The sequence below is a fragment of the Chrysoperla carnea genome, chromosome 3 (assembly GCF_905475395.1).
Source record: "Chrysoperla carnea chromosome 3, inChrCarn1.1, whole genome shotgun sequence".
Lineage (NCBI taxonomy): Eukaryota > Metazoa > Arthropoda > Insecta > Neuroptera > Chrysopidae > Chrysoperla > Chrysoperla carnea.
In genome coordinates this window covers 16029265-16054319 of record NC_058339.1, presented here as the reverse complement: position 1 = coordinate 16054319, position 25055 = coordinate 16029265, and the positions used below count along the sequence as shown (strand labels likewise).

Below are 25055 nucleotides of genomic sequence, written 5' to 3'. Positions count from 1 at the left end.
AAAAAGGATATTTTATAATAATTATAAAGCTAAGATTTTAAACTGGAATAACATATTTAGAAGATTTAACGTTAACAGTAGTTATTTGTTTTTATTTTAAATGTTTAAATCATTAGTGCTACCAGTGTCGATATTTTCAAAATTTCAAAAAATTTGCAAAATTCAGTATCAATTTGTAAACGTAACTCAAAAAGCCTAAAATATTACATATATTTATCAAAAACATGATTGATTTCATGCTAAACTAAAAAAACTACTAAAAACTAAATAGAAATTTGCTTATGTCTTTCATGTCTATTATACAGCCGTAAATAACTAGTTACGCCTTCTGGGATATTAATTTATTCATTGAACTAGCCCTAGGGTATGTAAAAGATGTTATACAAAAATCGGCTAATAAAGAAAAATGAAAGAAACCACTCGTATTGTTCTAAAACCTCGTGGAATGTGTTTCTTAGGTGTCATATATCATTAGTAACACATGAGTTAGTGGCGCAAATTTTTCTATTTGGTAATAAACAATAAGTTTTCGTTTAAATTTAAAACTATCAATGTTAAAGTTCACTTAAAAAATTAGTCATTAGGCAACCTGTACGACGTAAATGTTAAGTGTTACATGTATAACGTATATGTAATTCAAGTTGCCTATTTATTAATTTTGTAAGTCAACTTTAACATTAACCGTTCCATTGAATTAATGTTTATTATTAATGATATTTGACACCTACAAAACACATTCCTTGAGATTTTAGCAAAATGCGAGCGGTTTATTTCATTTTCCTTTATTTGTAACACCTTTAATTGTACAGCTATTGGTCCAAAAGTTATTGATTACAAAAACATAGTTCGATATAGATAGATAAGTACATATACAAATGTGAATACATAAATCCGCCACTGATTTTTAATGAAAAATTTTTTTGTATAAACATGTATACAAAATACAGGTATCAATAAATTAATTCGTATAAGGTATACGACTATATACTTTATACACTTGAACTGAGTCTGAGTGTTGCTTTATACACAAAAACGTTCTCTTTCCATTGTTAATAATAAAAAAAATTCATCCATTCCATGATTGAGATTGAGAATAAGTTGATGTTAACTACAAAAACAAAAAAACATATACAACTTTTAATAACGAGTTAAAAGTCTTTGATATGTGAGAGTTAACTTGTTTCCACATATGAGAGAGATATCTTATAACATTATCATATGTATCTTTAGTTTTGTTTACAACAAATTCAAATCGTCTATCAAAAATGTGAAAACAATTAAATAATTATATTCATAAAAAAAGTGTTTGTTGCAAATAAATATTTTAATTTTTTTTTAAAAATAATTTTAACTGCCATCCATGTCTTCCAGTGCTAGTAGCCAAAGTAATTTTTTGTGCAAGTTATATTATAAAATGCTAACAATGAATATACAAGTTATACTTTTACGTAGTGCTGTTATTTCTGGAATGATTGCGGTTGTTTTAACTATTTTATATTTCACGCCAATACCAGGTAAATATTTCTTTTTAATAAGTGGTGACGGGTTTAGTAAACTTGATGATTTAATTTTTGGGGGACTATGATTCGACGGAAATAGGAAGTCCGTATCTATAAAAGTTTGATGTAGACCCTGTATCCGCGGCTAAAACAACAAACAACAAATTCCGTAGAAAACACCACTTTTCCGTAGAAAAGTGGTGAAAAAAATTAAAAGTTCTTAAATTAATATTAGGAGAACATGTATTAAAAATAGTAATTATATGCCTAGAGTAGGGGAGCATCTGTAAAAACTAACATGTTTGCCTAATATTATAAAACAATCTAGCTTATTCGACTGAAGTAGCGAGTAAAACGTAAGGTAAAATTATATTTCAAAATTCAGCATGTATTCGAAAGTGAATGTTTTTTGACTATTGTTTGGTGTTGAAATTGAAGGCAATAGCAGTTTGAACATCTTTATTTTTCGGAATCACTATCATTTCAATATACCTATAGCTGACGCAAACGATTTTATAAGCATTATTAGGTATTTAAATAAAAAAGACAATGTAGGCAATATCGACTTAAACAAGTTCTTGTATCAAGGTCCATTCGACAAGGTTAAATGTCATTTTTTAATTGTTTTAAATATACTTAAATTTGCTAAATTGAATTTTATATAAATGTTTATATATTTGTATGTTTTTGTATGTTGCACTATGAGCTTTGCTTCATTTGAAGAAAAAATTACATAAATGCCGTACAAAAATAAATCACGTAGGGTTTCGGAAATTGAAATTCGAAGACTTATGCAGAGTTAGTATTCAGCAACGTCGTACACAATTGCTGGTGCAGGAGTGTGCCCATAGACAACTACCAAGGGATGGGTCCATAGATAACTAATATAAATATTTATCATCTATGGGTGTGCCATTCAATTCTCATCTTTTCTCGCCTGTATCGCGCAAAACTTACTTTTACATATAGGAGCATCTTTTTCTACATAATTCCTGATGGGTCGTTTTACTAGAATAATTTAAGCATGGGGTTGTAGTCTGTAACCTTTCCGCTGGCGCTGGTCCCTGGTGGATTCCTTACAATTAACTTTAAATTCTTTTGTATTTGGAATCGTTTTTTCAGTTCTAGAACCCTTTAGATATGACAAGTTTATAAAATTTGTATTACCAGGGAATGTAAGTAATTATTTTACTCATGGAAATTTTTTGCTAAAATTTAATTTAGAAAATTTTTGTCGTTTTGTCGTTAAGTGGGCCTTACATCAGGGTTTCAATACTTATTCTGTTTGTGGAGGTGTCGCATGCATATCAGATTTTAAAATTACATGGTTATGAAAATTTTAGTATGTAAAATTTAAAAATAATAATTAATAAAACCACAAAATTTTTTAATTAGTATCATTAATTATGTAAGCAGAAATAGTTACATACGAGATATGGGTACTTAACAATAATTTACACTTAGGTGGTTTTGAAAATGAAAGCTAAATTACAGTGATGTTACTTATGATTTTTTGTAACCATATATCCTCTAAAAATTCTTCTTTTTTTTGTGTTAAAAATAATAAGAATGGTTAAATATTATCAAAATCAATCGTAAATTCGACACTATCGTTAAAAACAAGCGTAAATCGACACGATACTGGGTTTATCGGATAGCTAACTTTATACGATTTTGCGTTCAATAAAATCTGAAAAGAAAGAAACAAGTCCAGTAGTTTACATAACGACTTTAACAGTCGGGACTCATTAAAATCTAGATCGACCCAAATCTTCCCAATAATGGGCCCCGAATGTTAAAGTCCGCTATGTAAACTACTCGACTTATTTGTTTCTTTTCAGATTTTAAGAATAATCAATAATAATTAATAGGTAAATCAAAATAAACTATAGCTAACAATATTCATTAATGTAGCTAATATCTATAGCTCCGTATACTTAGCAGATAAAATTGTTATTTTTCACTCAAACTATTTCCATTCATTTGGGAATCGTTTGGGAGGATTTGGGAATATAATTTTAGAATTTGGGAATTATTAGTTTTCCTGTAATTAATGATTCTTTTTTCAGCGTATAGTTAGCAGGTAGGAAATTAAATCCACTTAATTTTTATGTTATTCGAAAGGAAATCATTTGGGAATTACGATAAACACGGTTTCAGAGTTTGGGAATGTATAATTAATTAATTACACCTATTTTTTAGTTAATTGATAGGTTATGTTAATTAACCGTACATTAATTGTTATATAGCAGTATGGCGCCAATATTCAAATATTACTGAATAATTTATTTTATAATTTATGTAAATGTTAAGTTTTATTTTGCCTTAAAACTGTTCTTATTCAATTGGAAATCGTTTGGGAAGATTTAGGAATATAATTTTATTTAGGACTGATTAGTTTTCATTTAATTAATTAGTTCTTCAAAGCGTATACTTAGAAGGTAAAAAATTAAATTTTCACCATTTTTACGTTATTTGATAATAATTTACATGGAGACTAATCTAATTAATTTGGGAATCACATTAAACACGGTTTCATCATTTGGGACACTAAAATTATTTAATTAATTACATTTATTTTTTAGTTGATTTTTTGTGGTTATATTAATGGCGGCAATATTCAAATGTTACTTCATTGACAATAATTTTGTTTTTTTAATTTATATAAATGTTAAGTTTTATTTTCCCTTAAAACTATTCTTATTCAATTGGGAATCGTTTGGGAAGATTTAGGAATATATTTTTATTATTTAGGACTGATTAGTTTTCATGTAATTAATTAGTTTTTCAAAGCGTATACTTAGAAGGTAAAAAATTAAATTTTCGCCATTTTTACTTTATTTGATAAGAGTTTACATGGAGACTAATCTAATTAATTTGGGAATCACATTAAACACGGTTTCATCATTTGGGACACTAAAATTAATTAATTAATCACATTTATTTTTTAGTTGGTTTTTTATGGTTATATGAATGGCGGCAATATTCAAATGTTACTTCATTGACAATAATTTTGTTTTTTTAATTTATGCAAATGTTAAGTTTTATTTTTCATTAAAACTATTCTTATTCAATTGGGAATCGTTTGGGAAGATTTAGGAATATAATTTTATTATTTAGGACTGATTAGTTTTCATGTAATTAATTAGTTTTTCAAAGCGTATACTTAGAAGGTAAAAAATTAAATTTTCACCATTTTTACGTTATTTGATAATAATTTACATGGAGACTAATCTAATTAATTTGGGAATCATATTAATCACGGTTTCATCATTTGGGAAAGTATAATTAATTTATTAATTACATTTATTTTTTAGTTGATTTTTTTGTGGTTATATTAATGGCGGCAATATTCAAATGTTACTTCATTGACAATAATTTTGTATTTTTAATTTATGTAAATGTTAAGCTTTATTTTTCATTAAAACTATTCTTATTCAATTGGGAATCGTTTGGGAAGATTTAGGAATATAATTTTATTATTTAGGACTGATTAGTTTTCATGTAATTAATTAGTTTTTCAAAGCGTATACTTAGAAGGTAAAAAATTAAATTTTCACCATTTTTACGTTATTTGATAATAATTTACATGGAGACTAATCTTATTTATTTGGGAATTACATCAAACACGGTTTCATCATTTGGGACACTAAAATTATTTAATTAATTACATTTATTTTTTAGTTGATTTTTTATGGTTATATGAATGGCGGCAATATTCAAATGTTACTTCATTTACAATAATTTTTTTTTTTAATTTATGTAAATGTTTATTTGACATTAAAACTATTTTTATTTAATCGGGAAATTTTCGAAGATCAGGAATCGTTTGTGAAGGTTTGTTCGAAGTGTTTTGGGAGTGATTAATGTCAAAATATTCAGATTTTGGAATTTTATTATTTGGGACTGATTAATGTCAAAATATTCAATTTGTATCATTTTTTATGTAGGTGCAGATTAATGCTTTTTGCGAAACTACTTTCAAATTTTTCTATTGAAATAAATTCTTATTTTCATTAAAGATTAATAATTCGTTCAATAAAATAAGTGTTAATTAGGAAGTGTGAAGTGTGGATAGAAAGGGAAATTATTGATAGTCTAATTGTTTATTCTAATAAAGATAAATAAATTGATCATGAAATAAAAACTGCATTTGTATTGATAAAATTGTAAATAAAATATTTATTCTCTTATAGTAGGTACAGGTACAAGCTAGCGTAGGAGGTACTATATAATTTCACAAATTTGGTTGAGTTGGTTTGAGCATTTTATAGAGTTTTTAACTTGATATATACGTAAAACTCGAAAAATTCAGTCTGATCCATAACTTGCAAACATTAGCCGAGCACTTTTTTTTTTTTTTTTGTAAATAACCGAATAGTTAAGACAGAGTTTTAATTTTTTTGCGTGTTTCTTCATTCCAATTTGAACAAAAAATGGTTTTTATGGAAAAAGAAACCACTTTCATTGGATTTATTGGAAAATATTTTTCGAAGAGTGTCTTGATGTCGTAGAAACAATTATAATTATTTTGGGTAAAACTTTTCAGTCCGTTTTTTCGTTAATTATACTGTTTTCGGCAAATGTTTCGAACAAGTCCTAAATAATAAAATTATATTCCTAAATCTTCCCAAACGATTCCCAACTGAATAAGAATAGTTTTAATGAAAAATAAAGCTTAACATTTACATAAATTAAAAATACAAAATTATTGTCAATGAAGTAACATTTGAATATTGCCGCCATTAATATAACCACAAAAAATCAACTAAAAAATAAATGTAATTAATAAATTAATTATACTTTCCCAAATGATGAAACCGTGATTAATATGATTCCCAAATTAATTAGATTAGTGTCCATCTAAATTATTATGAAATAACGTAAAAATGGTGAAAATTTAATTTTTTACCTTCTAAGTATACGCTTTGAAAAACTAATTAATTACATGAAAACTAATCAGTCCTAAATAATAAAATTATATTCCTAAATCTTCCCAAACGATTCCCAATTGAATAAGAATAGTTTTAATGAAAAATAAAACTTAACATTTGCATAAATTAAAAAAACAAAATTATTGTCAATGAAGTAACATTTGAATATTGCCGCCATTCATATAACCATAAAAAACCAACTAAAAAATAAATGTGATTAATTAAATAATTTTAGTGTCCCAAATGATGAAACCGTGTTTAATGTGATTCCCAAATTAATTAGATTAGTCTCCATGTAAACTCTTATCAAATAAAGTAAAAATGGCGAAAATTTAATTTTTTACCTTCTAAGTATACGCTTTGAAAAACTAATTAATTACATGAAAACTAATCAGTCCTAAATAATAAAAATATATTCCTAAATCTTCCCAAACGATTCCCAATTGAATAAGAATAGTTTTAAGGGAAAATAAAACTTAACATTTATATAAATTAAAAAAACAAAATTATTGTAAATGAAGTAACATTTGAATATTACCGCCATTAATATAACCACAAAAAATCAACTAAAAAATAAATGTAATTAATTAAATAATTTTAGTGTCCCAAATGATGAAACCGTGTTTAATGTGATTCCCAAATTAATTAGATTAGTCTCCATGTAAATTATTATCAAATAACGTAAAAATGGTGAAAATTTAATTTTTTACCTTCTAAGTATACGCTTTGAAGAACTAATTAATTAAATGAAAACTAATCAGTCCTAAATAAAATTATATTCCTAAATCTTCCCAAACGATTTCCAATTGAATAAGAACAGTTTTAAGGCAAAATAAAACTTAACATTTACATAAATTATAAAATAAATTATTCAGTAATATTTGAATATTGGCGCCATACTGCTATATAACAATTAATGTACGGTTAATTAACATAACCTATCAATTAACTAAAAAATAGGTGTAATTAATTAATTATACATTCCCAAACTCTGAAACCGTGTTTATCGTAATTCCCAAATGATTTCCTTTCGAATAACATAAAAATTAAGTGGATTTAATTTCCTACCTGCTAACTATACGCTGAAAAAAGAATCATTAATTACAGGAAAACTAATAATTCCCAAATTCTAAAATTATATTCCCAAATCCTCCCAAACGATTCCCAAATGAATGGAAATAGTTTGAGTGAAAAATAACAATTTTATCTGCTAAGTATACGGAGCTAATATCTATATATATTCTGTTTTACAGATTGTTAGGAAGTTTGCAAATAGTAAGAGGTCAATTTATTTACATTAATTTAGTTTGGTTTTACACTGGCGCTTAAAATATCGCACTTATTCTTGTAAATGCAAATAAATCTTAAATTGATTGGTAAAACATATAATTTGATTTATTATTAATTAAATTATGATTTTTCTACAAAATCATGATTTTTTGTCTTCTTCCGTGCTTGATCACCTACATTTAAAAGCATTTCAGACTGTTGTGCCTTTTTGGGGAGTTGGAATGTTTTTCTAAATTAAACCGTTTTAGAAATATCACTCCCGAAATTAAAATAAAAAGGTTGGAACACCTAGGGATATATTTATCAAACCTCGGAGTTCTGAAAATGCATGATCATTTCTCTCCTACCTCTTTTTTGGAGATTGCAAAACACTCTCAATTTTAGGTTAATTTAGGATATTATAAATCGATTATACGGACCCCCAAGCATAGGAAATGATTTGAAACTACCCTTCATGGCCGTAGAATTCTTGTTAACGACTGGAGTATCAGGAATTATTAAAAAAAAAAGTTGTAAAAGTAAAAGACTAATAATAAATTTTTTTTATTAATTATCGAAAATGAATTATAATAGAAAGTAGATATCTAAGGAGTAAAAATCTAACTACACACACACATACAATCATATGATTTTTTAAATAATTTAATAAATAAAATAAATAAACAATACTAATGTTGTGAAGCTTAGATCGAGTACTTATATGATAGTAAAAATGACAATTAACAATAAAAATAATAACTTTTTATAAATTGATTACTTTCTAAACTAATCAATATAAAAACATAGATATACTTTTTACTTACACCATCACTTTTATTATTACTGTTAATTAATTACTCTCACCCATTTATATATGTTTTCGATTTTGTTTTCCGAAAGTTCCATCAACGTCTGGAAAAAAAGAAAACGTTGTTCAAAAAGGTTCAATTTTTTGCAATTTGTAATTGTATAGTTTCGGAAAATTTATATCAGTAATAGCAATTTCGGTAAAGAAAAAATTATACCGATGTTGACAGATCTGAGCACCTAATTTTATCACTTCTGGCTTGCAAGGGACTAAAATTTAGAACCCTATAGTTAAATCTAGGGTCTGAATTTCTCTGATTTTGTAAAAAAATATGACAATTCCCCTCGTTTTAGAAGTTTCTGTCAATCGAAAGTGGAGACTGTAAAAATATTGGCATTAGACCTTCGAATGACCAAGTAAGATTAAGGACCTGAAAAATGGAAAATGATATTTCTCCGATCTAAGTATATTTTTATGCGATCTGTTTGATCTGTAATTATTTTATATTTTAAAAGCTTGCCATCAAATTCTTTGTACAACATTACAAAATTTTCTCTAAATATCGTCACAAAGTGATGGAATGACAGCGTATTTTAGCGATTTTTATAGCTATTCTTTATAAAATAATTAAATATTATTCATTTGACTTCGTTCGCTTATATGTAAATATTTTATTTGTATTTGTTAATGACATACTTATAAATAATGCTGAATCTGTATTATTTATAATACTTGCTGAGTTTATTATTTTAATTTATCTAATTCCGTGTATTGTGAGTTCAGCTATTATTGTTAATGTTCCCTATAATTGTATTCTTATCAAATCAAAAATTTTCAATGCTATAAATATTAAGGCGAGAAATTTAAGCCCCCCTCAAAATTTGAGGTTTTACGTTTCATAGCACGTAGAATTCGAATGCGTAAAAAGAGTTTTTCTAGAGTTTTTTCCAAAAGTATAAAAATTGAAAATTAATAATTTGTTACTAAAGCCCATCTGATAATATTAAGAAGGAGAAAGGGTTAAATATATATGTCGCTAAATAGTCGCTAATTAACTGTAAAACAAGTAATTTTGTTGTTCTTATATATATTTTCTAAAATACATTATTTTCTGCTAATTTCATATGAACGTTGTCGCCCTCGAAATATTAAACTTCTATCATTAGTGATTTAGGCTCCCCTTCAGATTATTTCCCTCCTATGAAAAGTTTCTGATTTTAAATAACATAAAGAAAGAAAGATTGGCTATTCCTAGATTGGCTATTTTATATGTATTCATTTGATGCGACTAAATGGAGCCAACCTAATAATGGAACATTTTAAAAAAGTAATTAGAAGTTAGAAAGTAATTAATTTACAAAAATATATACTTATATCTAATTAATTACGCTTGATATTTAATATGATAGTATTGTATATATAAAGATGTGAACCTCATAGGTATATTTTAGTCGTCAATTAATTCACATAGGTGTACACACAGTTTAATCGTAAAATTTCACTTAAATATTTGTTTTGCATGAGAGTGAACAATTATTATTATTATGTCTAAAGCCAAATAAAAAATTAACTAAAATAAAAATCTTTTAAGATACCTACCTACATTCTCTTGAAGATGAATGTAATGGATGAATGGTAGGTAGTGTATAACATATAAGTATTCTACATGATTGATGCATTTCATTTAAAAGAAAGTTAGTTTTTGTGCATTTTCCTTTCTTAAGTTCATTCCTTTTTTTGCAAAATACTAATCATTTTTGTCATGCGAGTATAAACCTTCAAAATTAAGTGAATTTTAGCAGAAATAATTAAAGTTAAATTTATTAGATATTAATTTTCTCGATTTGTGGGAGCTCTGTTTTCGTAAAAGCGATATTACGCCCATATGCGGCTATAGCAATTATTTTTGGATTCCAAACTTCGAATAATGTGAGAAATGAAATCGATACACTTTGCTAAGGTAGATCAAGATCGAAAACCATTATTGTGCTGGATGCTTGCCACTGACAGGACCGTTGCTTCCCGAATACTCTCGGTATCATTTCATTGTGAATGTATATGCATTGTCAAATCTATTTGGGAACCATCGGTGGTGCTAGCTGATAAAAATGCTGTTAGATATAAATTTTTTTGATCATAACTTGAAAAGTCGACTTCATTTTGAAACCGGATTGTTTAGTGGGTCCTTAGGCAAAAATCCACCACTCTCCTGTTAAACGCGCAGGTATCAAGTGTAAATAACTTTTGGATCCATCTGCCTATTCAGATAGATACTCGACATATCCGGGCACCTTAATTTAGTTATACAAATCATTAGTAACCTATTGTATTTGTTAAACGATACCAACAATTCATCAAAAGAAAGAGAGTTATGATTAAGAAGAGATTATGGTCTCGTAAAGTACATAGCTGGGCAGACTTTGACTTTTTTGTGGGCTGAGTGACTTTTAGCAAAAGAGGTATGTTCCGAAGTCAGATACTCCTTGAGATTATCTGATTCTACCTACAGAGTTGAGTTATTCTAAAGAGTAACCGTTGCCCATCAGTGCCGTAAACCTTTCTCAACCCAAATTAAAACACAAAATTTTCATAACAAGTTCAATTTCTGGTTTTAATTTTTAGGTTCTAAGTAATAAAAAAATATTTACAGCCTTTTTAAAAATCGTCGCCAGAAGTGAAAGGGTTAATAAAATATAAATTTCACACATATTTAAATGAGGTTATTTCATTAAGAATTCGATTATATGTTAATTTAAATGATTTAAATAAAAAACTTTAAAAAATCGAATTATTTATAAGCACAGACATCGCGGAATTATATCATTATGATAATTACTTTTATTAAATAAAGATGTTTTATTACCATCAGTTTCATCAAACTATCAAACACGATACAATTCAAAAATCCAATGATTGTTTCACGAATTTTTCGATTTTTGACTATTTTTAGTGTTTTATTTCCGCGACAAGTTAGTGACCTTGATGGTTGAACACGTCTTAAAATATTCATAAGATGTCATTATTATGAAATACAATAACAGATCTATGAATTTAACGCCACTATTCTACAATTATTTTATATCTGTGTTCAGATAATACTGATAAATTTAAAAAATTGTACTCTAACACAATAAAAAATGTAATATCTTTAGGCAATTTTAAAAATACGTATAAGTTATGTTTGTTCTGTAACCAAAATTTCACTTTCATATGGTTTTGGTAACTAAATATTACTTACTGATTATATATAAAAAGTGAAATCATAACTTGATCGTAATTATTATTATTACAAAAAGATTTTTTTGAATAATATTTGCATTTCACTTTATTTCAAATAGGTAATGAATTTTATTTATCGAATCCAGTCCATCTAACTTATAGACTTATAAGATTATATGTCTATGATCTAACTATCTTATATGTCTATGATCTAACTATTCAGTATTCATAGAATAATTATAAAAAGGATGTAGGAGCAGGGTAGCATCTTAAAAATTAAGAATTGATTTTTTTATAATATGTAGTTGAAATACATATAAATCAATTGTCAAAGTTACAAGGACAGCCACCGGGGTCTTTAATTAATTATTGTTAAAGTTCGAGTTTTAATCCATTGCTCTTATGGAGAAATCTCTCATTTACCAAAATTCTCTCATTTCTCATTTACCAAAATTTCTTTTTTGCCTCCATTTGGGCCAAAAACTGGGTACACCCATGGAAGGCATTGTGATTGAGTCTACATTAAAATTTAGAACTTTTATCACCCATTTAATACTAATCTATTGACGTAGATGTTAAAAAGCGACCATAAATAAAATTTAAAAAAAATACTACCTAATCTATATTTTTTTTGTTTCAGATCAGTATTTTTTAAGTTGTGAACGCCCTTGTCATGATCTAGATTGGCCAATGATATGTCGAGTAAAATTCGATATAGAATTTTATCAGACGCTATCATCCGAGGAACAATGCTTATCATGTCCGAGTAACGCCACAACAGATTGTTTAGACAATGATCAATGTATTACAACAAATGGTGCAGTTCGACCAATCATTACCGCAAATCGAAAATTACCTGGTCCTGCTATACACGTGTGTCAAAATGATCTACTGGTCATTGATGTGACGAATAAATTACCTGGCCAAAGTATATCAATTCATTGGCGTGGTCAAACCCAAGTAGAAACACCATTTATGGATGGCGTAACAATGATATCACAGTGTCCGTTAACAAGTTACACAAGATTTCAATATAAATTTCGAGCAAATGTTGCTGGCACACATTTTTGGGAAGCATACTCAAAAATGAATGCCATGAATGGTTTATTTGGTGCATTGATTGTACGTCAACCAGAAAATCTTACACCACATAGAAAATTGTACGATATCGACTCCAACGAGCACGTCTTAATGATTTCTGGTTAGTACAATAAAGCTAAATATCTAAAAGAAAAAAGCGTTGTACCTTTGAAATTTTCCACAATTGTTTGTTTGCTTGTAAAAACTTCGTACCAAAAAATTGGCCTTTCAGGGGGAAAAAAAACCCCAACTACTTCTCAAAAAAGGAGACTAGCCCCCCCCCTCCCTGAGAGGCTGATTTTTCGGTACAACCCAATAAACAACAGTGAAAAATTTCAAAGATGTAAGGCTTTTTCTTTATTACCATGATTTTTTATTTAATTTTGTTCTGCCAGGTTGGAATAATCAATTTTTAATACAAAACTTCTATCAAAAAGTGGATGAAATCGATTCATTATTAATAAATGGAAAAACAAAAACAGAAATTCAAGTAGAATCAAATAAACGATATCGTTTTCGAATTGCGTACGTGACCAGCTCAATTTTATGCCCAATACAATTAACAATCAATAAACACATTTTAAAAGTAATTGCATTAGATGGACATCCAACGACTCCTACAGATGTAGCAAGTGTGATTTTAAATCGTGGCGAACGTTTGGATTTTGTGTTAACTACAAATCAATTAAGTGATAAATATTTATTAAATGTGGAAACAGTGAATTGTGATATGGCTAGTGATCCAGTGAATGCATCAGTGATAATTAATTATATTAATAATGAAAAATTTACCGATATTGATTTTAAAACCAATTATATCGAGCAAAGTAACATTGCATTTAATAATCAAATATTAACAATGGATAATTATTGTGAAAATGTGAATGAAAATATTTGTGTTGATACAATACATTCGTTACAATCATTGCCAAGTGATTTGCAGGTATTAAATGTGTCGCAAAAATTGTTTTTGGGTTTTGGTGTCACTTCCATGAATAGTGGAATTCTAGGTAATTATGATGTTAATAGTTAGACAATTTCTATTTAACTTAACAGGAAACGGTAGGAATTTTCGACCGATTGAAAACTGAAGCAACCAAACTAATGTTAATTTATATTCCCCCTCTCACCGCTATACAGAGTGGACCATTGTAATCTAGAATGGCTAATAGCTCGTTTTATAGTTAATCAACCAAAAAATAATTTAAAGACTAGTTGCAGAGTTTGATGGGGAGCATTATGTTTAGACATCAGATTGGACCTAGTTCTCCAGGTTGCTTTAATGGTCCATTTAGATCCTAAAATGTAAGAGATAGAATAACACTTTCAATTAGAAGAAAATTGATCCTCATAAAAAAACTAACATTTTTTATCTAAAACATTTTTTCGAAAATCGTTAGCTTTCGGAGGAAATGTGACTTAAAGAAAATACGCTAGCTACAGAAAATGTTTTATTCAAAAGTTTTCTAGGACAGCAAAGAAAAAGGTCATTCGTCTGTGTTAATAATTTGTAAGCCCTGGAAAGTTTTCAAGATCATTTGAACTTGATATTAAAAAAAAAAAAACTTGAATTTCATGTTTGAATTTCAAAGTCATGGCCACAGGCGAATGTACTCTTTTGCTCTTGACATTTTTTGGCTAAAGCATTTTTCTATAGCTATGCCATATTTTTAAGTCGCATTTCCTCCGAAAGCTAACAAATTTCGAAAAAAATATTTAAAATAAAAAAAGTTAGTTTTTTTATGAGAACCAACTTCCTAATTTAAAGTGATATTCTATCTCTTACCTTTTAGGATCTAAAAATTGATTACTGAAGCAACTAGGTACAATCTGATACCAGAACCAGATGTCCCTTTTCAAACTCGGCACTTTTGTTCAAGTAATTTCTTGATTGGTAAACTACAAAATACTCAACAGGGATCATGTTGAAAAAAATGCTCCTATATGTAAAAGTAAGTTTAAGCCCTACATCAACAAATATCCCTCACCCCGGCATCAGCAAATATGTACGACTTTGCTGGGTATTAATTCTGCATAAGTATTCGAAGCGAATTACATAAAGGTCGTACGGAAATAAATCACGTAGAGCTTCGGAAATTGACGATAAAATTCCCTTTTTTAAATCTAGAAATTTCCTATTTAATTTTTGTGCATTGGATGTCAATTTTTATTTTATTAGCAAAAAATTTTTTCGGTTAACTTAGCCATAAACAAAAAACACTATGTTTCTTGGCTTGTTTCGCTATAACAACGCTTTTTTTTTCTGATAGCAATTTTGTCATCCGTTTCGTAGATTAATTGGATTATATAGAAGCATCTTTTTCAATATTCTGGTGGGTCATTTCATTCGAAAAGTTTTAGCATGGACTCGCAGTCTATAGTAATGACTGTTGTTTTAAAATTTTAAATCCATCATTAATTTGAAATGATTCAGCTAAATATATTTAGTTTAAAAAGTAATAATAATTTATGTGTAGCAAACCCAAACAGGTGGGTGATTAAACATTGAATTGTTTATAAAATCATTGTCATTTATAATAATTTTATTGAATATTGTAATAACTTCAAGAGTAAGAGTAATATAAAAATTATTTAATGATTTCAATTGTTTGAATTCATAAAACCGTTCACATAATAATGTGAATGTTAATGTGAATTGTTAGTAGGTATTTTTATAATTTGGAACATAATTAAAATTACAAATGAAAAAAATTTCATGCGCTTTTCGAAATGAAATATTTACGATAAATGTGTAGGTAGAATGTGATGTGGGGGTGTAGTGCAATAAAATTTTTAAACGCTCTCTTAAACAAGATTTTGCCAGAAGGAAACGTTTTCGTGTATTCTGTTATCAATCTATATTAGTCCAATAAAATTAAGATTTAAACTACCACCAAAACGGAAGCCTGCGGCGTAGCCCCTTAATAAAATTGCAAAAAATCGAAAAATTTTGTTTATCTCCAATTTTGATAAAACTCGATGTATAAGGTAACTTTGACCCAAAAAGTACAAAAATCGGGTGCATTTGATGACTGGGCGAATAGTTTTTAAGATACGGACCAAAATCGATCCAAATATTGGATCAAGTTGGACAAATATATCTCAGAATAATATCTCTATCATTATTTTGTAAACTAGTGTATTCATTAATATTTAAAGAAGTGTTAATTTAATAATATTTAACTTTTTAATATTTGTTTTCCAGGAGGACGAATTGGATTAATGCACATTAACAATATTAGTTTTACATTCCCATCATCTCCGCTGGTACTACAAAATGCTTATCCCGATTCGATGTCAAAATGTACTCAATCAAATTTACCATCACAGTGTTTGGGTTTAAATTATTGTGAATGCACTCATATTGAACAAATACCTTTAGGCAGTACAGTTGAACTGATAATTATTGATCATGGTAAAGAACTTTTAGTTATTTTAAAGCTTTCATTCAATTAAGGTAGTACCTACACGAAAGTGATATTCCAAGAATTTCTCAAAACTCAGAATATAAAATATTTAATTCATAATACACTTGCTGTTAAAATTAGAAGATGATTTACCATGCCATACATGAGATATTAGCAATTAAAAGTGACGCAATTTGTACGTGTACATGGGAGAAGTGTATAAAAATACACAAATTTACAAATATTATATTTATTTACCAATGAATGACGTCCACCATCTCTATGAAAAACTAATATAATGTAGAATACTATATTTAGAAAATATATAAATAAAAATAAAAATTATTTACCATATAGTTTCGATAAAAAACTTAAATAAATAACTCGTTTTAGCGATGATTTTTGTGGAAAAGATATGAAGACTAATGTTAAAGGCATATGTCATAGTGTGTGTGCTTATATGTATACTAGAAACAGTAGTGAGGAACTACAGTCTTGTGAAAATAATATATGGTATATGTATAATAGTCATAGCACAGTTAATGCACTGAATGATAGTATTAGTCCAAAACTTTTTGACTGGACGGTCGCGGAGGAACTACCTTAAGTTTATTTTCACTTGTTATTTTAAACATTTTCAGCTGGAGACCTTGATCGACATATTTATCATATGCATGGGTACAGTTTTTGGGTAGTTGGTGCTAGACAATTTAGTACAATGGTTAGTCTCGAGGAAATTAAAGAACTAGACCATCGAGGAATGCTATTTACTCGCAATTTAATTAATCCATCCAGGAAGGATACAATTACGATACCTAAATATGGTGTAGTGGCATTAAGATTTAAAGCTGACAGTCCAGGTAATAATTTTAATTATTTTTAAATCGTACTAATTATTAGAATCATTGTCCGTTATAAAATTATTATCAGGAGTCCGTTATAAAATTAGGTATTCAGGATAACATCTTTTACAAATGACAGAACACGCTCAAACCAAGAAAAATAGAGGTTGGCTCAATTTTTATGGAATGTGTTTGTATTTTATTTTTATTGATACCATTTATGCAAAATCTTTACAAATTAGTAATAGAAGTTGCATATATAGAAAGAATGTTTGTTCAATAATAGCAAAAATTGATTGTCTATGTTGAAATTATTGAAAGTTAAAGTGTTTATCATTAGCATTCATTTAATGATGTGAAAAAATTTAATCGGCTTGCAATTACAGTCGAATTTTTTATTAAAAAACATTTTTTTTAAAACTTCGTGTTTTGCCAAAAAATAAACTCATAAATTACGAAAAAAATTTACATAAAATATTTTTATAATGTTATTTTTTTATTGTGATTGAAATATATATTACGAAAATATGAGGTGTAAAATCCAATCCAATTAAATAAACAGCTTGGTTTATCTTTAAATATACGGCTTCAATTATTTAAAATTATTTAGGCTTGGATAACATTATAAAATATACCTCTAATTTTTTCATATTTCTAATATTCCCTATATTGAATAGTTTTTCTTAAAATTCGTGTATTTCTCGGTTACTATATACTCATTAATTTATATAAAGCCATAAAGTTAAAAATTTCGTTTTTTTTGATAACACATGCAAATTTGATCCGATCTTATTGGAATTTTTTTTGAAACTCACTAATTTTGGGTCATTGTTTTCAGCTGTGATGTCAATTTTTCGCTATTTATCACTTATATGCTGAATTCCAGGACGAGGAATCCACATTCTTGAAACCTATTAGAGCTAGGTTAATTTTGATCAGAAATTTGAAAAATATGACCCAAATTTAGTAGAATTACATACTTGGTTTATCAAAATTGGCCAAAACTTGGATGTGATAGAGCAAAATTAAATTTTTTGGATTCTGATGACGTCATAAAGTTAAAAAATTCGATATTTTTGATAACACAGGCAAATTAGATCCGATCTTATTGGAATTTTTTTTGAAACCCACTAATTTTGGGTCATTGTTTTCAGTTGTGATGTCAATTTTTCGCTAGCTATGACTCATGAGCTTAATTCTGGGACGAGGACTCCACATTCTTGAAACTCATTAGAGCTAGGTTAATTTTGATCAGAAATTTGGAAAGTATGACCCAAATTTAGTAGGATTACGTACTTGGTTTATCAAAATTGAATAAAATTTGAATATGATAGAGCAAAATTAATTTTTTGGATTCCGAAAGCCCCCTTAGTGATGATCAGAGCCTGCACGCATTTGAAAGATTTAAAAACAAAACAATAATTGTTGAATGGACTACAATTTTATCTGTTTAAGTCAAATAGCGCTCCAAATTATAGAGTGACAGGAAACCCTTTTATTATCTACCCCATATCCTTTAGAGACGAGAAATTTAAAACGATTATGTAATAGTTATCCCCAATTTAATTATGAACTTTTTGTACAGGTTATTGGATATTACGTGAAGAACATAATATGGATTGGACTCGTGGTGCTGATGTGATTTTACAAGTTGGAAATCAAGTTGAATTTGTACGAACTCCCTCTGATTTTCCAAGATGTGGTGATTTTATTGGACCCGAATTTTTTCTTGCCTAAAATAATTGATGTTATTTCATAGTCCAAGTATTATTAAATTGTTATTATTTTATTGATTGTTATTTGTTATTTTTTGTAAATAAATTATATATTGTTTGTATGTTTACTTTTTTTTTAACGATAGCATGTATCAATTTCCTGTTTTCTATTCTATTCGCTCAAGATAAAGAAATATATTAGATAAGATCTCATATTATGATGACTGCTTAATCTTTAAAATCGAAATAAATTAATGCAGGTCCGTGTGCAGGCATCATCCAGGGGGAGGGATTCAAACTTGTCCATAATGTTAGAGTATAAAATCAATAAAAACAAGAAAATCTTTTTTCGAGTAAGAGAACATTTATTGTGTCATTTTCAGGACTATATTGTTAGTTCAATTTCATGTAGAGAGATTCCCAATGGAGGAAGTTTGGTGATTCTCATTTGCGATTCTCAATGGGCCGAGATTTTGTTGCTCAAGATAAGACGTTTGGTAAAATTGTTTGTTTTTTCTACTCTTAGAGTCCTAGCTACGTGACGTTCTTTCTTTGTTATGATAGGTACTTTGATATTATATGTTTATATTGTATTTGTATAATAAACTTATTAAAATTAGAAATTACTCAATCGTTAAAATTTATATTAAATGAAACAATTATTATTGTTTTCATGACATAAACTGAAGCCAATTGAAAAATCAACCGTACAATACTAATATATAGAAGTGAGTTGTCTAGGTAAATTAAATTTTGTTATATTCCAAGACGAGACTAATTGTTCTATTTATTACGCGTTAAGATCCGATGACATTTTAGAGGAGTTTTACCTTATTTGTGTCCATTTCAATATTAATGGGTCGTATCGTAAAAAATTTCATTTATCGTTACAAACAAATGAAGCTCAATATCTCTCAATGCCTTATAAAAATAAAATTAAAATTTTTGAAGTTTCGGGATTTTTTTTCCTTGCTGAAAAACTATACTGGGTTTTTAAAAAAGAAAGTAGTATGAAAAGGAACGTCCATTAACTACATGTCCGGTCAAGAGGCAAAATTCGAGTTTAAATCTATAGAATTGAAAAGATCTCGCACAAATTAGATGTAATCTGCATTTCGACCAAACCTTTTCAAATTTTGAGAAATGATTTAAGTCATTCTAAACAAAAATTCCCATGGTCAAAAGTCATGAAAATGACAGGATTTCGTGTTATAGCTAAATTAAAGTTGGAAAATGTACTTATTTGTATAATATATGCCTATGTGTGTATAGGCAAATACATATACAGATATGTATAATTACATGCATACGTGTGTTTTTTAATGTAAGGCTGTTGTTTTATAATCCTTGTTTTTGTTAAGGAATATGTTACGAAATTCAAAGAAGAAGCAATGTTAAATGTTCAGTGGATCAATAACATGAATTTTTAAGATCAATATTTTCAGCTACATATATACGTACATGATTTTTGACAATTAAATTACAATAATTTTGTTTCTATAAATGAGTACATTTTCCAATTTTAATTTAGCGATAACTTGAAATCCTGTCATTTTCATGACTTGTGACCATGGGAACTTTTATTCAGAATGGCTAAAACTGTCATTCTCCAAACGTTGAAAAAATTTGACCGAAATACAGATTACATATAATTTGTGGAAGGTCTTTTGTTTTGTTTATATTTATTTTTCCTAAATATTGTATTTAAGTAATGAAAAGAACACCAGTTTACTTTCTAACTGAATTAACATTAGTCAGAAGATGCCTTCTTATTAAGAAGGTTCTTGACATCGGACATTGGACAACATTATATATAAAATGTGATTTAAAAAAAACCACCAATTCCTTGAATAGATTGATTCAAGTTTAAAGCAGATTTGACTTAATATAAACAAAAGACAAAACCAACTTATTGATTATATTAAATCTAATTGAACTTTTAATTAAAATGTTTCGATCTTAATAAATTAATAATAAGTATTTACTAAAAATATTATTTTTTTTAAATTTCAATAATTGTTTAACAATTTATATTAATTATGGTTAATTATGTAATATCAGACTATTCATATTAATTCTATTTCTATCTTGAAGAAAAACTGAAAGTAATTAAATTATTTTAATTAATGTTATTATAGATAGCATTCATTAAATATATACGGTTATTACGTCGTTTGCGAAAGAACAGTTATTTTTTAATTATGTTATAATCTATAATCGCCCTTAGAGGTATCTAATATTTTACTAGCTAAATACACAAGAAAAATCGCCACGATTAACTACTGCCTCTTGTGTGGCAGCAAAAATTGCGTAATTGAAAATTTTATTAAACACCTAAAATTTTAAGCTATTTAAAACTTATAATAACATATTTGCCGCTTCCTTAAAACACTGTAACCCAGGGCCGGATTTAAATTTCTGTCGCCCTGGGGCACTGAAGAAAATGCCGCCCTATGACTGAAATTTTATTTTAATAGTTTTGATATCTTATTTTTTAAGAATTAGAATAACTAATTAATTGCAGAAAAAAGAACCGCTTCATAACGAGCTGACCATCTGGTTCCAGATAAAGTTTTTAACGCAATTCTTTTTTCAGTATGAGACTGTAAGACTTCTCAGCGATGCGTCGATGCAGTAAAAAAATTGTATAAAGTTTGTACTGTATGAAAGAATGACGCAGCTTCTGGGGCGCATTCTACTGCGTGAACTCCAACTAAATTCATAGAATGAGCAGCACAAGGAGCATGTTCTGCAAGATATAATTTCATGAATTCTTGCCTGTAAGCCCGAATAAATCCCTGATACATTATTCGCGTTATCATATGACTGACTTCGACAATCTGAGAGATCAAGATAAAAAAACTGAAGAACAGATAATACAGCAACTAGTAAATCTTCAGCTTTATGTCTAGAGTTCTCAATAAACATGAGACAAATTTTTTAATTATTCAAAAAAAAACTATATTAATTTATCAATTCCAGAAAAAAAAGTATCAAATTTTATTTGTTCAAACCTTTATGGAAATAAATTAATTTTATTTCAATAGTTTTCACTTAAATTTAATATATTATAATATACAAAATTTTAATTTGATACATAATGCATAAATTATATTTCTTGAAAGATAAAATGTTTATTTAAAAGAATTAGTTAATTACATATTGTATAGAAAATGTTTTCTCACTTTCAAAATTTTGCCGCCCTAGAAAATTTGCCGCCCTGGGCACTAGCCCCGACTGCCCCTAGTGTAAATCCAGCACTGCTGTCACCCCTACGTCATGGCGTTGTTGGTGTAGGCGATAGCCCGCCTTGGAATATATGCATGGTCATAAAATGTTTTGATATTTCAAGTATTCCATGCAAGAACTGACTTTTAAAAATTTTTGAGGAAGTAGTTCCACCATAGTAGTACTTATGCTCACACAAACTTCTGATACTCTAGGGATAATAAGCTTTGGTAACTTATATCTGCGTCAAATGTTTTTTTTTTCTTACTTAAAACTTGTCTACTAGTTTTTTCTCGTGAAACTTTTTTTATACGCGATATTGCGCAAGGTCCGAATAGTACAGAGGTTCTGAAACTTATTTTGCCTACCGTCCATTTTGAGAATCAATTATTTTCCAACGACTCCAAAGCGTGTTATATCATAGTCTTAGCCTTTTACATTTATCCTATAAAAATTTACCCAACTGCGCTTCTGTAGGCCTCTAGCGCCTACAAGTGGGCGTTAGCGTCCACTTTGAGAAATACTGAAATATTATCATTACTATTTAATTCGTATTGTAGTTTATTCATAATAATATTATAGTAGCTGTTTTTATTTACTGAAATTCTATTCCAATTGTATGATTGCAAAATTTTTTGTATATAAGAATGGACTTGATTGTGAAAAAAATTCTTTAAAAGTAGGGTACTATATAGTAAAAACCTATTTTTTATTAATCAACAAAAAATAAAAAATTAAATATACAAAATTTAATAAGCTAATTAAAAATTCAATATATATTTTGCTTAAAAACGAATTTTTTTTGCTTCAGTATAATAATATCTATTATTTATTTAGTGATTGTAAAAAGTAGGTATTTCGTTCAATAACGAGGTAAAAATTATAGCGAAAAAAAAACTAATTAAACCCATAACATTAAAATGACTCTCTTTTAGTCCATTACCTAACTTCCATATAATCCATAGATTGGTAATTCTGGCACATTCGTTTTAATAAAAAAAAATTAATCACTCATTTTTTCATGTGATTATAATTCAAATGTTCTAATTAATTATATTAAAATAGTAATCAACAATCATTGGCCATAATTAGGAAAATCACAAACGTCTAATTTATTAGCTTCAATGATTCCACTTGAAAAAATTTTACGAAAGATTGATCAGATTTTAGGACTACACTTATTATATATAAATATTTAATTTAACTTTTATAATTTGTCGAATATATTTTTTTTTATTATCAATTAAATAAAATTAATATGGCTTCATTATTTTGCAAACGATTTTCACTGCAAAGTTTTTTAACACTACTGGGAAAATATTTTTGCCGTGCGACAACCTATTGCTTAAAGTTCTACGATATAGGCTAAAATTGGGTTTTAGCAAGCGTTGGGAAGATTGATGAATATGTAATTAAAAATTGATCAAATGTATGAATGAATTGTCAAATACTACATAGTCAACTTTCTTAATAGTCATAGACCACTGTTGTTTTTTTTTCGATTCAAACGGTGTTAAAAGTTATCAACGCAACACCGGAGATCAAGTGGATTATTTCTTTAATAATTTTTCAACCTCTAAGCTTCTTTGTACAGTTGACTCTTATCAATATGTTTGATAAGAGGAAGATAATGTTCTAAGAACTAATTTAATATTAAAGGTAAATACTTAAATAATTGTAATGGAAGTAATATTAAAATAAATTATTAGGATTTTTTTATAAATTTTTAAACGATTATTAATAACAGTTATTTAACTTTAAAAAAAAAATATCTAAACGTAATTTTTATTGATAATAATTAGTTTAATTATCTGGAGAAAGTTTTTTTAACAAAAACACTTGTGAATTTTTATAAATAATTTCATGAAATATATTTTTTTTGCAATGATAAAGGTTCTATTTATACCCGACTATCAAGGAGTGGTTTTGTTTTTCGCCAGTATCATGTTTGGCTCAATGTATTTCGACAGTTTAGGTATAGTTATATTCGTCTTAAAAACACAAGTGTCCCCGACTTTTAAAATCGCTATATAAACTACTGGATTTTTTTCTTTCTTTTCAGAGTATCTTTAACGCAGTCGGGTTTTTTTTTAAATTATTGTCAAGAGGATATTATTATCTTGAGGCATGATGACGTAATTTTTAAGATTTGGCATTTTCTTGCCGGTTTCGTCTCATAATTCAACAAATATGAACAAGTATTAATTTTTCACTGTTGGTATATAAGTGGCATTGATATCTTTGATTATTTTGGCGTCTTCCGGCATTATTACGACGCTCCCTCTTTTATGTAAAGTAGTTTGGTCAGCAAATAAGTGACGATTAAATCAAAACATAATTTTTTGCAAATCAATATATTTTTTGGCGACCACGGCAATTGATTTTATTCGATTCGCGATTTTATAGGCTCTAAGAAATAAAGAACTTGAAACTGAAGAACTAAAAACAAGGTCTTTATTGATAGGTTTTTATTACTGCGGGCGTTAATTTTTAAAACTCTCTACGAGCACAAAATGTCTTAAATCACCTCTGTTGTGACCTGTTTGTAAACGAAAATGAACTCCTGGATTTCTGTAAGCTCAACTCTATATAGAATTCCCATTATGTTATACATAAAACAGAAAATCATCTTTCTTTATGTATGTTTACCTTAAATAAGTAAAGTAATTTTAAAATAGAATGAAAATAAACAATTGACTGAGCTAATTGCTTAAATACCTTGTATAGAAAATATTCTAGAAGATATTAAAAAGCCATCGTAGTTATGGCATCCTTATGGCCACAATTTATTTGGTTTTTAAAAATTTTCGACATTTTGAAAACTGAATAATTATTTCTATGTCTTTTTATAATTTGTTTCCGTTTTAAACTCCCTATCTTTTATAGTTATAAGAGCAAATGGACCCAAAGTTTTAGTCTAATTTGCACCCTCACGGGTAAGCAGTGATGTCTACAAAAAATGTTTCGAACAAAAGTTGCCTATTTTTGTATATATATATTTCATAAGGATCATTTTTTACATTTAAACTTTTGTTTTATCTCTAACGGTTTAAA

At 27.7% G+C, this 25055-nt stretch overlaps 1 protein-coding gene across 2 annotated transcripts; it reads left to right on the top strand.

Moving 5' to 3' along the window:
- Positions 1–1334: 1334 nt before the first annotated feature.
- Positions 1335–18817, top strand: LOC123295283 (laccase-5-like). Of its 2 annotated transcripts, none has more exons than XM_044876565.1 (6): positions 1335–1514; positions 12370–12930; positions 13205–13819; positions 16015–16224; positions 16858–17076; positions 18644–18817. In XM_044876565.1, the coding sequence occupies exons 1-6, from the start codon at positions 1361–1363 to the stop codon at positions 18793–18795; spliced, it is 1911 nt and encodes a 636-aa protein (XP_044732500.1). In that variant the 5' UTR covers positions 1335–1360; the 3' UTR covers positions 18796–18817. The 2 variants fall into 2 exon arrangements, with proteins under 2 accessions (XP_044732500.1, XP_044732502.1); XM_044876567.1 differs by lacking the exon at positions 1335–1514 and adding an exon at positions 1888–2028.
- The last annotated feature ends 6238 nt before the right edge of the window (positions 18818–25055 follow it).

Excerpts from the sequence above, each read along its gene's own strand:
- LOC123295283 (XM_044876565.1), top strand. The coding sequence starts at position 1,361 with ATGTCTTCCAGTGCTAGTAGCCAAAGTAATTTTTTGTGCAAGTTATAT. Across the intron at positions 16,225-16,857 it reads ACTGATAATTATTGATCATG|CTGGAGACCTTGATCGACAT; the intron begins GTAAAGAACTTT and ends AAACATTTTCAG. Across the intron at positions 17,077-18,643 it reads ATTTAAAGCTGACAGTCCAG|GTTATTGGATATTACGTGAA; the intron begins GTAATAATTTTA and ends CTTTTTGTACAG.